Consider the following 12,820-nt stretch of genomic DNA (forward strand, 5'->3'; position numbering starts at 1 on the left):
AAATAAGTTTTATACGATCTTGTGATGTGGAAGAAATAAAAGCGACGGACTGCATAATAAAGGTCTATATCACAAGTGACAATATAAAGTGGCGTTCTTTCGCATTAAGATTTTGTGCATCCAACCCTGAAAGCGCATGACAACCTCTGCTTCCCTCCGCGAAGGGCCTATCTTTTATTATTATCTTCTACCTTATGCAAGACTCATGGTGATCTTCACCTTTCCTTTTTACATTTTATCCTTTGGCAAGCACAGGATGTTGGAAAGATCCTGATATATATATCTAATTGGATGTAGGTTAGCATGAGCTATTATTGTTGACATTACCCTTGAGGTAAGAGGTTGGGAGGCGAAACTATAAGCCCCTATCTTCCTCTGTGTCCGATTAAAACTCCGTAACCACAAGTATTGCGTGAGTGTTAGCAATTATGAAAGACTAAATGATAGTTGAGTATGTGGACTTGCTAGAAAGCTCTGACATAGACTCTTTCTGATGTTATGATAAATTGCAATTGCTTCAATGACTGAGATTATTGTTTGTTAGTTCTCAATAAAGTTTCTGATTCATACTTTGCATTGTGAATATATTATTACTGGAGCATAAGAAATCATATGACATTATCCATATATGTTGCTGTTATGAGAAAAACCATGATGCCCTCATGTCTGTATTTTATTTTATTGACACCTCTACCTCTAAACCTGTGGACATATTTATCATTATCGGCTTTCGCTTGAGGACAAGCGAGGTCTAAGCTTGGGGGAGTTGATACGTCCATTTTGCATCATGTTTTTATATTAATATTTATTGCATTATGGGCTGTTATTACACATTGTGTCACAATACTTATGCCTATTCTCTCTTATTTTACAAGGTTTACATAAGGAGGGAGAATGCCGACAGCTGGAATTCTGGGCTGGAAAAGGAGCAAATATTAGAGACCTATTCTGCACAACTCCAAAAGTCCTGAAATTCCACGAAAGTCATTTTTGGAAATAATAAAAAATACTGAGCGGAAGAAATACCAGAGGGGGCCCACACCCTGGCCATGAGGGTGGGGGGCGCGCCCTACCCCCTGGGCGTGCCCCCCTGCCTCATGGGCCCCTTGTTGGCCCTCCGGTGCCCATCTTCTGCTATATGAAGTCTTTCGTCCGAACAAAAATTATAAGCCAGCTTTCGGGACGAGACTCCGCCGCCACGAGGCGGAACCTTGGCGGAACCAATCTAGGGCTCCGGCAGAGCTGTTCTGCCGAGGACACTTCCCTCCGGGAGGGGGAAATCATCGCCATCGCCATCACCAACGCTCCTCTCATCGGGAGAGGGCCAATCTCCATCAACATCTTCACCAGCACCATATCCTCTCAAACCCTAGTTCATCTCTTGTATCCAATTCTTGTCTCATAGTCTGGGATTGGTACCTGTAGGTTGCTAGTAGTGTTGATTACTCCTTGTAGTTGATGCTAGTTGGTTTATTTGGTGGAAGATCATATGTTCAGATCCTTTATGCATATTAATACTCCTCTGATTATGAACATGAATATGCTTTGTGAGTAGTTACGTTTGTTCCTGAGGACATGGGAGAAGTCTTGCTATTAGTAGTCATGTGAATTTGGTATTCGTTCGATATTTTGATGAGATGTATGTTGTCTCTCCTCTAGTGGTGTTATGTGAATGTCGACTACATGACACTTCACCATTATTTGGGCCTAGAGGAAGGCATTGGGAAGTAATAAGTAGATGATGGGTTGCTAGAGTGACAGAAGCTTAAACCCTAGTTTATGCGTTGCTTCGTAAGGGGCTGATTTGGATCCACATGTTTCATGCTATGGTTAGGTTTAGCTCAATAATTCTTTTGTAGTTGCGGATGCTTGCAATAGGGGTTAATCACAAGTGGGATGCTTGTCCAAGTAAGGATAGCACCCAAGCACCGGTCCACCCACATATCAAATTATCAAAGTACCGAACGCGAATCATATGAACGTGATGAAAACTAGCTTGATGATAATTCCCATGTGTCCTCGGGAGCGCTTTTCTCCATATAAGAGTTTGTCCAGGCTTGTCCTTTGCTACAAAAAGGATTGGGCCACCTTGCTGCACTTTATTTACTTTTGTTACTTGTTGCTCGTTACAAATTATCTTATCACAAAACTATCTGTTACCTATTATTTCAGTGCTTGCAGAAAATACCTTGCTGAAAACCGCTTATCATTTCCTTCTGCTCCTCGTTGGGTTTGACACTCTTACTTATCGAAAGGACTACGATAGATCCCCTATACTTGTGGGTCATCATTCATCAAGAAACTCACCAAGTGGCACAGTAGTATCAAGCATAGAAGTAGTTTCATCATAAGTATCATGCATAGTAGAAGTGGCATCATCAATAACATGCGACATATCAGAATTAATAGCAGAAGCAGGTTTAGGTGTCGCAAGCTTACTCAAAACAGAAGGTGAATCAAGTGCAGAGCTAGATGGCAGTTCCTTACCTCCCCTCGTAGTTGAGGGATAAATTTTTGTTTTCGCGTCTTTCAAGTTCTTCATAGTGACCAGCAGATATAAATCCCAAGTGACTCAAAGAATAGAGCTATGCTCCCCGGCAACGGCGCCAGAAAATAGTCTTGATAACCCACAAGTATAGGGGATCGCAACAGTTTTCGAGGATAGAGTATTCAACCCAAATTTATTGATTCGACACAAGGGGAGCCAAAGAATATTCCCAAGTATTAGCAGTTGAGTTGTCAATTCAACCACACCTGGATAACTTAATATCTGCAGCAAAGTGTTTAGTAGCAAAGTAATATGGAAGTAACGGTAACAGTAGCAAAAGTAATATTTTTGGGTTTTGTAGTGATTGTAACAGTAGCAACGGAAAAGTAAATAAGCGGAGAACAATATGTGAAAAGCTCGTAGGCATTGGATCGGTGATGGAGAATTATGCCGGATGCGGTTCATCATGTAATAGTCATAACATAGGGTGACACAGAACTAGCTCCAATTCATCAATGTAATGTAGGCATGTATTCCGAATATAGTCATACGTGCTTATGAAAAAGAACTTGCATGGCATCTTTTGTCCTACCCTCCTGTGGCAGCGGGGTCCTATTGGAAACTAAGGGATATTAAGGTCTCCTTTTAATAGAGTACCGGACCAAAGCATTAACACATAGTGAATACATGAACTCCTCAAACTATGGTCATCACCGGGAGTGGTCCCGATTATTGTCACTTCGGGGTTGCCGGATCATAACACATAGTAGGTGACTATAGACTTGCAAGATAGGATCAAGAACTCACATATATTCATGAAAACATAATAGGTTCAGATCTGAAATCATGGCACTCGGGCCCTAGTGACAAGCATTAAGCATAGCAAAGTCATAGTAACATCAATCTCAGAACATAGTGGATACTAGGGATCAAACCCTAACAAAACTAACTCGATTACATGATAAATCTCATCCAACCCATCACCGTCCAGCAAGCCTACGATGGAATTACTCATGCACGGCGGTGAGCATCATGAAATTGGTGATGGAGGATGGTTGATGATGACGATGGCGACGGATCCCCTCTCCGGAACCCCGAACGGACTCCAGATCAGACCTCCTGAGAGAGTTTAGGGCTTGGCGGCGGCTCCGTATCGTAAAACGCGATGAATCTTCCTCTCTGATTTTTTTCTCCCCGATTACGAATATATGGAGTTGGAGTTGAGGTCGGTGGAGCTCCAGGGGGCCCACGAGGCAGGGGGCGCGCCCAGGGGGGCAGGCGCGCCTCCCACCCTCATGGAAAGGGTGTGGGCCCCCTGGCCTTGATTCTTTCGCCAATATTTTTCATTATTTCCAAAAATAATCTCCGTGAAGTTTCAGGTCATTCCGAGAACTTTTGTTTCTGCACAAAGATAACACCATGGTAATTCTGCTGAAAACAGCGTCAGTCCGGGTTAGTTCCATTCAAATCATGCAAGTTAGAGTCCAAAACAAGGGCAAAAGTGTTTGGAAAAGTAGATACGACGGAGACGTATCACTACCAAGTTTTTCTTTCTATGTATTCTTGTAGACTTAGAGAGAGCAGAGAGGCAGTGAAGGCAACCAGAGATATTTGAGAGAAAGTCTATGCGCACGGAGCCGCGGTTGTGCGTATAAAATGAAGAGGAGCACTGTATTATCGGCAGAACGAGTTAGAACTCACCTACCGCGGCCTCAGATTCTAGCATCGTAGTGTCTCATCACACGAAGCGGAAATCACGCAGGCGGGAATCCGATTCCAGATCACAAGGCATCGGTGTCACCTCCGCTGCAGAAAGCAAAATAAAGCGGAAATCACGCTCTTGGGTGCTCTCACCTCAGCTGCAGCAACAATTTTTGAGAGCATGGGAATGAGCGCCATCTGCCACAATTGTAATGTCGGCTAGCGGTGCCGCCAGCTGCGGTGGCGGCCTGGCCCGCACCTCGCCTTCCATGCAGCTGTTGTTGTCGGCCTGCGAGCGACAGCAGCAGCAGTGGCCGCCTGCTCCAGTGGCAGCATGGCCCACCAGGCCTGACCTGTTCCGTCCCGGCTCGGGGCACTGTACCTAATGCGTTTTAGCCGGCTGGCCACCTGCAGGCGTGGCGGCAGGGCCCACACCTCCCGGAGTGGCGGCAGGTTCCACGTGTCGCGCCTGCCGCCACTAGTAAGGGGGTCCTTTTTGTCAATGTTTTCGACGAGTGGTCCTTTCTGGCAATTCTTTTTGCCAGGGGGTCCTTTTGGACAAAAAATCTATGAGTATAGGACCTTGAATATCTAGGCTCATACTCTCGCGAAGCGTGTACTTTTTTTTGAACCGGGTTTACCCTCTTTCCATTACATAGAACGGAAATACAATTGTTCGAGAAATATCGAGGAGGAGAGGTAGCGAGTCCAATGCACTGCCAAGAAACCCACCGTATTCACGTGTCATCGAAAGGAATGCACTTCCTTTAGAGGTTGGCCTCCATATACTTAGTTAAGCCAGCCCGATGATATTATATTCGTCCCTATAAACATTGTGACGTTTTAATAAAGCTTGCGAGTTTCCTTATATACTAGATCATGATGGCGCGCGTTGCCGCGCCCGTCCATTTTAACGGTAGAATAGTTGGAAGATTGCTATAAATATAAATATGCCGTATGTAGACAAATCTGATTCAACTAACTTGTGACAGGGGTTGTATTAGTTAACATACAAGTACACATTAAATTTGCATGATGAAACAAGAGTAATTGTTGATAGGTTTCATCATAATTGTTAGTTGTTGATGGGAAATGTATAAAGTAATTGTTTATAGAAAGAGGTATCGGCGTAGTATTGAAGAGCCTCCAAATGCGAAGATGGATATGGAATAACAACAAAGTATATTTTTGGAAAATAGGACACACACACAAAATCCCACAGTAGAAATATTTGTAAGATAGAAATAAACAAAGCCAGAATCATATTTTTCATGTTTTGGAAGAGCTGGTTGTCAAAAGAAATACTACACATAAGATAGAACTAACCAAAGCCAGAATCACCTCACAACCTTGTCAAATTATCTGTAAGATCAGAAAGGCTGGAATATTACAGCTGCCCTAAGAATCGGATGAAGTCCCTTGATGAATCATCTCACCCTATTGCGGCTATTGCAGAGGTCATACGCTCCCCAAGTCAGATCCATGGCCATCCCTGGTATCATAGATGGAGTGCAAGGATAATAGTTGCTTCAAACTGCTGATGAGGGAACTCATAGCAATCTGTCCCTAATAGCACCATCAAGTGCGGCTTTTTGTTAAAGCTCTTATTTTAAGGGGTGCACTATTATAGCTAACAGGAAATCATTAAAATACAGAGATTTAGACAATACAATATGTTTATACTGGTTTAATAAGCAGAGGTGTGTTAACTGGGCATGGCCGCAAACAGGTCATGCAATTAGGGACACAACCATGGAGAGTCAAAAATATAAAATGGAGAAGTAACTAATCACATTTTTTGTCAGAGCCTCAACACTCGTGTCTGATACGTCCTAGGCACCATAGTGTACAGATAAAATTAAGATGATAGCTGGTAACCCAATATGATGGGATCAGATAAACAACACATACCTTGCTATCCTGTTGAGCTAATTGAACGCACATTATTCAAGGAAATGCAGAAAGGAAGAGAATGAACCTCAATATCATATTATACATTTCTGTATCAATTCCTTAGGATCATCAAAAGTGCTTCATGTAAAAGCTTGCCATTTACAGTGTACCACAGTAGTGAACTCCACATTACCGAGTTAAATATGTATTTCTAGACCAATGCACAATCTGGTAGCTTTGAAGTGAGAATTTCCTCAAACAAAAAAAGAGAGCAAAACTTCAAAATTTGGCTGAAGAACCAGGATGAAAACCAACTGTACAAATTTGAGATTGAAAAGAAATTAGCACAACGAAATTGCTGGGTCAAAGAAGGGATCGTAATGGAAAATAAAATGAAGATAGAGGGGCCACCTAGCCGAGAACCATAGCTGCTTGAGATTCTGCTGCCGGAGTAAGAACGGGACACGAGAGCATCAGAGAAACATATACAGGTGCATGTACTGAGAAAGCTGCAGGTTAGGGAAACGGTAACTTACTCCATTAATCACCGCCGAGCGCCGGTGAGTGGCACAGATCAGCGCTTCCAGGAACTGATGATGCATTGTTTTTAGGAACAAAGCACATCAACTTCATCTGCCCGCTTCACCGAACAGCCGCGACGCCTTCCCTAAATCAGGCGAGCGGCCTGCACCAGCAACCAGGCATGCCGTCGCTCAGAGACCGTCTCTCTCTTTTCAAGCAGAGCGACCGTCCGTCTCTCGTTTCGATCAGACGGGGCATCGGTTGCTGAACAAGATGTAGATGCTTGAGTAGGGTCTGCATACACAGCTAGAGAGGGAAACATTATATAGTACCAATGGGCACAGGAAAGGTTTGCGACTTTACCAGCCGTGAATGAATAATACGCCATGATTGCGAGCTTTAAAGAGAGCAGAGCAATTTCCAGAGCAGTTTCAAGAAGGCGAGGCGTCTGCCATTATCTCCCTCGCCCCCACCTTTCTTCACACGCATCGTGAATTCGTGATTCTGTCACGCGCTGGATTGGTTGCCTCGTCCCAGATCCTGCTCCTCCGGTCGCTGGGGACTCGATCCCATCCCTCACCCCGTCTTCAATGGTTCGAACCGGCCGCACCGACTGCTCCTCTCCTCCGGTCGCCGGGAAAGACCGGATGGACTCGATCGCATCCTGGCGGCACCGGCTGCTCGACCAGGATTGGGGACTGGAGTGGAGTCGATGCGGTTTCGATCGGGATTGGATTAGGGTGGATGGACCCTCGCGCGGTCGCTCGTAGGCCTCCCTCCTTCGAATGGGCTGCCGGCTCACCGAGGCCCAATGCACCAGAGGCGCCCGTTTCGGCCCGTGGAGCAGCAGCCCACAGGACAGCTGGGCTAATTTATATAGATTGCGGAACAGACTAACTTAGACACGAAATCCGATGGCCAGAAACTCCCAGATCAATAAAACGGACGGTCGAAAACCCAAATCGCTGTGAGGGCAGGGATTAGGTGCGGTTATACTGTCCGAAAAAAGCAGAAGAGCAAACAAACGGAGCCTTGATCTGGACCGTCCATCCCCGCGTGTTAACTGCAGTGCAGGAGGGACTTCGCGTCGTCGTCGCGTCCCCTATTCGATTCGATTCGTCCGGGAAAATAGAAATTGGTCGATCCATCGGACCTTGCAGAACGAAGCAAAAATCGAGGGTTTGGAGAGGTACATCAGACGCTGCGAAGATGGACGGCTCCGGCGGGATCTTCGCCGCCGTCGTGTGCGCGCTGCTGGTCTTTGCCATCTTCCCCCTCCTTCTCTGGCGCCGCCGCTCCGATGCCACCGCCGCGGTCGACAACCACCGCCTCCCGCCCCAGCCACTCCAGGTACCCCCCCCCCCCCCCCCCCCTCCCTCTCCGCTCCTGTAGGTTTCCATCGCTCTGCCCAATCTAACCCACTCCCAGTAGCTACCTAACCAGTAATCTTACATCGCTAATCTCGTTCGCTCCAGGGGGAACGGGTGCTTCGTGGCGGCGCTGCGGCGCGCCGCATGCGTAGGAGGCCAGCTGCGGCGAGTTCGTCGGCAGCGTCCACCAGTCGTGATGGTAGTGGAACACCCGAAAGGACTTAGCCTTTCCATCGATTGCATCTAGTAAGTATTAACCCTAGCTAGCTTGGGCTCTGATAATTTTCGGTTGTGCAGTTGCAGAGGATGAGTCAGGGAGTGAGGAGGAGGATCCCAATGTCCCCAAAGGCTCCAAGAAGGAAAGGAAAAGGCAAGAGAGGGAAGACCGGGAGGCGCAGCGTCAGGTTGGTCAAAGAATTAGGCTACACTGCTGTATTCTTCTGTTATGCGAGCAATTGTACCTATGAACCTTAGATTTTGTGCGAAATTGTACTCATTCAAATCGTTCAACTTTAGCTAAGCTCCTGACACTAGCTAGTTAGCATACATCTTGTCATCTTAGACTTATTTCCTTATACAAGATGACTGATTGCTGATTTTATCATTTTATGTCAATAGAGAGATTATATCTTCGTTTCTTAAAACACGAGCTATTGCTTATGTGATTGTTCACCTCACGACAGAGTATGGAATACAAGTGCATTTTTTAAATCTTTTATTCACTTGCATGTTTATATCTCTTGCAAGGCTAATGAAGCGGCACGGAATTCAAGGAGAACTAATCAAGACCGTTATGAGGAAATGAGAAGGAAGAAGGATGAGGAGCGTGAGGCCCAGGAGAGATTATTGGTTAGAAGTTGCTTAGCTCCTGATTGTTCTGTTTGATGCTGTTATATATTGAGCTCTCATGCTAAGTTGCGTATTGCTTTAGGAAGAAGAAGCTATGGCACGGAAAGCCAAGGAAGAGGAAGCTGCTGCTCTGGAATTTGAGAAATGGAAAGGGGCCTTTTCAGTTGATGCTGAAGGGACAACTGAAAGTGAGACGCAAGATGGTGGGCAGGGTTTGCTCCACAATTTTGTGGAATACATCAAGGTGCACTTTCTTTGTGTGTGGATGTAGTCTAGTGATGTTTTCTGATGGCCGCTAATGATTCATTGTTTGAAGAAACCAATGTTGCTTTTGATATCATGAATGCAGTAGAACTTAATGTATGATCTAATTTTTGTACAACATGGTAGGTTGGATAGGTGTTCCATTGAAATTATTGTCAGCATTAGTTTGTTAAACCGTAGAAAGATGTGTTATTGTCTTATCGTTGCCCAAGTATATTGCCTCGGTAAGATCCACTTGTCTTGCTAAATCCACAATCTTTGCTTTGAATTTTTCATACTTTCCAGAAGCAGAAGTGTGTTCCACTAGAAGATCTTGCTGGAGAGTTTGGAATGCGAACCCAGGTAACTGAAGAGCCATTTTATATCAGACGGTTAGGTGTTGACATTGGTAAATGGTTTAACGTTTTATTTGCTGCTATATAACAGTAAGATTCTGTTCTTTATCTTGAAAAAACACAAAAGCTTAGCGTCGCGATGCATTGGTGGATAAAATGGTTGCATGTACGACTGGCATACGTGTAGGTCAAATACACACACAGCCTAGACTAAGCTCTGCCAGTAGCGATGCCTGGACGCTAGTTGCCACTGCTGTAGTCCACAATCTGGCCTCGAGAGGCAATGTCAAGGTTGTCCCTGTTGAAGATAGCAGAGATTCGTTGCTTCCAGATCCACCATTTTTTAGCATTGTCAATGAGGGTAAGCCCTTACGGAGTGATGATGTAGTGGATTCGGTCACTGTTTACCATCGGCACACAAAATTGTCCTCAATGGCGGGGGACAGTGCCATTGACTTGAGCCGCGAGAGCATGATGATTCTGTCTTGTTTACACTTAAAAACGATTTAATGATAAATTCCGTGAGTTGGATTCTGTCAATTTATGCTCGAAACCCTGTTGCACTGATGCCACTGCCTTGCTGTGGAAGTGCTAAACTGGTATTTAGGAACGGTTCTGGTTTGTGTCTTTCCATCCTCATTTCTGGAGATTGGAGAAACGAAAATCATGTCCTGAGTTGTACTGTGGCTCCCAAGAAAGACTAGCCTTACTTTTTACTGCACTTCTATTCCATTGGAAAGAGGTTACTTGTGAAAGGTACTAACTAGAAAAGAGATTATTTGAAAACCACAAATTTTCAACAAGATAGAGTGGCTAATCATGGTGGTTCTCAATTCTCCTGCACTTTTGTTCTGTCAAATCATGGTCGTCCATAGTCTTAGTGTCCATAATATCAATGTTCATACCAGAGTCCCTTTTATTAAGATCAGTTCAAGGATGCTTGCATCTGTTTTGGAATTAATATACTTAAGATTTTAGCCATATTGTCTTGTACCTTGATGTCATGTCATTTGACCTGGAACCTCAGTATTATTGCGATAAACTAACCTATGATTGTGTCGGAAATGATATGGAACACAAGTTTGTGCTATTTCGAAAATTCCTTTTGATTGTTCTGTTTTTCTTTAAACATTGTAAAATGTGTATTTGTAATTATTCTTGTAAAATGTGTATGACCTGTGTAAGAGGCAAACATTCGGTTTGTACGAACATCTCAGAATACCAGTAAGGCAGCGTTTGGCATTGCGGTGGATTCTCATAATCCCATTTGCCCCATCCTATTTACCCTGTTTTAGTGTTTGTTTGACCTGCTTTTACCTACTTTTATGGCTAATTTTCCATGAGAGATTATAAAATAACCACATAACAACATAGTTCAGCAACCACAAACTGAGCCTAAAACAGTGCCTTATATAGTACTCCCCCCCGTCCCATAATATAAGAGCGTTTTTGACACTAGTGTAATGTCGAAAACGCTCTTATATTATGGGACGGAGGGAGTACTAGAAATTTTTGTGAGGGCTGGTTAAAATGACAGTTTTTTTGTGTGGGGGGATTAAAATGACTCTGTTAAGTGGCCATATTTCAGACCGGAAACTGTATAGAACTTCTTCCATATATACCCGTAGATATCTTACGTTTATCACGGTGTTTGCTTAGTGTCTCCAGCTTTCCAGAAGCGTCTAGAGCTAGTAGATTTTTCAGACCAGAACTGTTGTGGGTTAATTCCTTGAAAAATATTAAATCTCAAGTACCCCATCCCTTTCTATCCCAGTATGTTTCATTGGGATGCTTTATCCATCAAATAATCTACTCTGCTGTGCTTAGAGCTGTGAGCATTCAGTATCATGGATGGCTCATTATATATGTTTGATTGATATTCAGAGCAACAGAGTAAATTTTTGGATGTGATCCTGAATTTGACCTAGAATGTCTTTGCAAAAGTAATGCCATAATTATCTTTTCACCTGGGCTCTTTGTAAATGTACTCCTACGGTCCCACACCCCCTGTTTTATACCACAGCACCATGATAACTTTCGTTTGAGTATTTACAGTTGTCCTGTGTGGCTGTGTTCTGAGTATTTATTTTTTCTGTTTTGCAGGACTGCATAAACCGAATTATTACGCTTGAAGGCATGGGTAAGTTGTCTTATTATTCTAACTTGTGATCAATGAATGAGCTTCATTCTCATCTTCTCTGGGATCTGCTTGACTCGCGTCAGTTGAAGAAGTTCAACCTGGAATGTGCAGCACCCACTTGGACTGATACTGATAGGCTTGCTTTGGTGTTGTGCAGACAGATTATCTGGCGTGATGGATGACCGTGGGAAGTTCATATACATATCAATCGAGGAGATGCAGGCTGTTGCAGACTACATCAGGAAGCATGGGAGGGTGAGCATATCACACCTGGCCAACAACTCAAATGAATTCATAGATCTAGAGCCAAAGCCCCTGTATGACGAGAAGGAGGAGAGCCATCAAGATGAAAGCGCCCCGGCAGGTGTAGTTGCAGAGCCCTGATGAGTACTCATGGTCGAGCTTATTGCCCCTGCAAAAAAGCATATATCGTTTTAATTTCTGTGCAAGATCAGGTACATGTTTTCTAGAAATGTTGCTATAGTTTGTGCTAACCTTGGTGGCGGCTTGGCATCTCGGACTTGACAAGATCAAAAAGGGTTATTACATCATCGGAAGTTCAGAGCTGGTGCTGAAAATTTTCTTTTTTGAGGGGAAACGTTGCTGCCTTTTTATTGCCTACTGAGAGCTGGTGCTGATACAATGAAAGTGTAACTAGCAAATTCCATCCATTGCGCTCTTTTGGGAGCCTGTAGGAACCAACGCGAAGGGCCCAAACTAACGACTGGCCTAGCTGATAGCTAGTTTGGGGAGTCATATGATTTGTTCTACTAGCAATCATGGCGTAGCCAATTATAGGAAGATGTTGAGTCACTGGCGCCATACCTTTTGGCCTGGCACAAGTCAACAGACACCGGTGGTCATGTTGGAAGAGATTAAATTGCAGTAGCATGGGGACAGGCGGACAGCTTTCACACGTACTAGTACTACAGTACTACTAGTATGCAGTGTAGTACGTGCATGATTGGTTAAGACGCATCAGAGGCTGGTCCATTTGCTCTTGTCGCCCGGCCATGCATTTAACCATTTGCTGCTGCTCTCACCTCGCAGGCTGCGGTCAAGCGACAAGAAGGCAAGAAGCGATATCATCTTCTCTACTAGCAGCATTAACTATTCTTGTATGCAAGAGGTCCATGTAAATTGGTGAAGACGTTTTTCTTCTCACTTCAGAAATATTGGTAGAACTAAGAGCTGCCGAAGTGTGCCTAGTTGGCATCGTCATCGTGCTGGTCGGGCGCATTGTCGTCTTCCGCCTCCA

At 44.3% G+C, this 12,820-nt stretch overlaps 1 protein-coding gene and 1 long non-coding RNA gene across 2 annotated transcripts; one reads left to right on the forward strand and one right to left on the reverse strand.

The window, feature by feature from the left end:
- Positions 1 to 6,162: 6,162 nt before the first annotated feature.
- Positions 6,163 to 7,270, reverse strand: LOC109740230 (uncharacterized). The gene is made up of 4 exons (XR_012202606.1): positions 6,968 to 7,270; positions 6,619 to 6,910; positions 6,494 to 6,522; positions 6,163 to 6,396 (listed from the first exon to the last, which is right to left on the reverse strand). It is a non-coding gene; the product is annotated as an uncharacterized lncRNA (long non-coding RNA).
- A 380-nt stretch (positions 7,271 to 7,650) lies between these two features.
- LOC109740215 (DDRGK domain-containing protein 1) lies at positions 7,651 to 12,119 on the forward strand. Its single transcript, XM_020299252.3, has 8 exons — positions 7,651 to 7,954; positions 8,080 to 8,173; positions 8,272 to 8,378; positions 8,722 to 8,823; positions 8,906 to 9,067; positions 9,373 to 9,429; positions 11,526 to 11,562; positions 11,720 to 12,119. The coding sequence occupies exons 1-8, from the start codon at positions 7,814 to 7,816 to the stop codon at positions 11,944 to 11,946; spliced, it is 927 nt and encodes a 308-aa protein (XP_020154841.2). The 5' UTR covers positions 7,651 to 7,813; the 3' UTR covers positions 11,947 to 12,119.
- Positions 12,120 to 12,820: the final 701 nt, after the last annotated feature.

Source organism: Aegilops tauschii, chromosome 2 (assembly GCF_002575655.3).
Source record: "Aegilops tauschii subsp. strangulata cultivar AL8/78 chromosome 2, Aet v6.0, whole genome shotgun sequence".
NCBI lineage: Eukaryota > Viridiplantae > Streptophyta > Magnoliopsida > Poales > Poaceae > Aegilops > Aegilops tauschii.

What these genes read in the sequence shown, in the direction of transcription:
- LOC109740215 (XM_020299252.3), top strand. Translation starts at nt 7,814, where the DNA reads ATGGACGGCTCCGGCGGGATCTTCGCCGCCGTCGTGTGCGCGCTGCTG. An exon ending in TCCCGCCCCAGCCACTCCAG is followed by an intron (nt 7,955 to 8,079) that starts GTACCCCCCCCC and finishes CGTTCGCTCCAG; the next exon opens with GGGGAACGGGTGCTTCGTGG. An exon ending in AGGCCCAGGAGAGATTATTG is followed by an intron (nt 8,824 to 8,905) that starts GTTAGAAGTTGC and finishes GTATTGCTTTAG; the next exon opens with GAAGAAGAAGCTATGGCACG.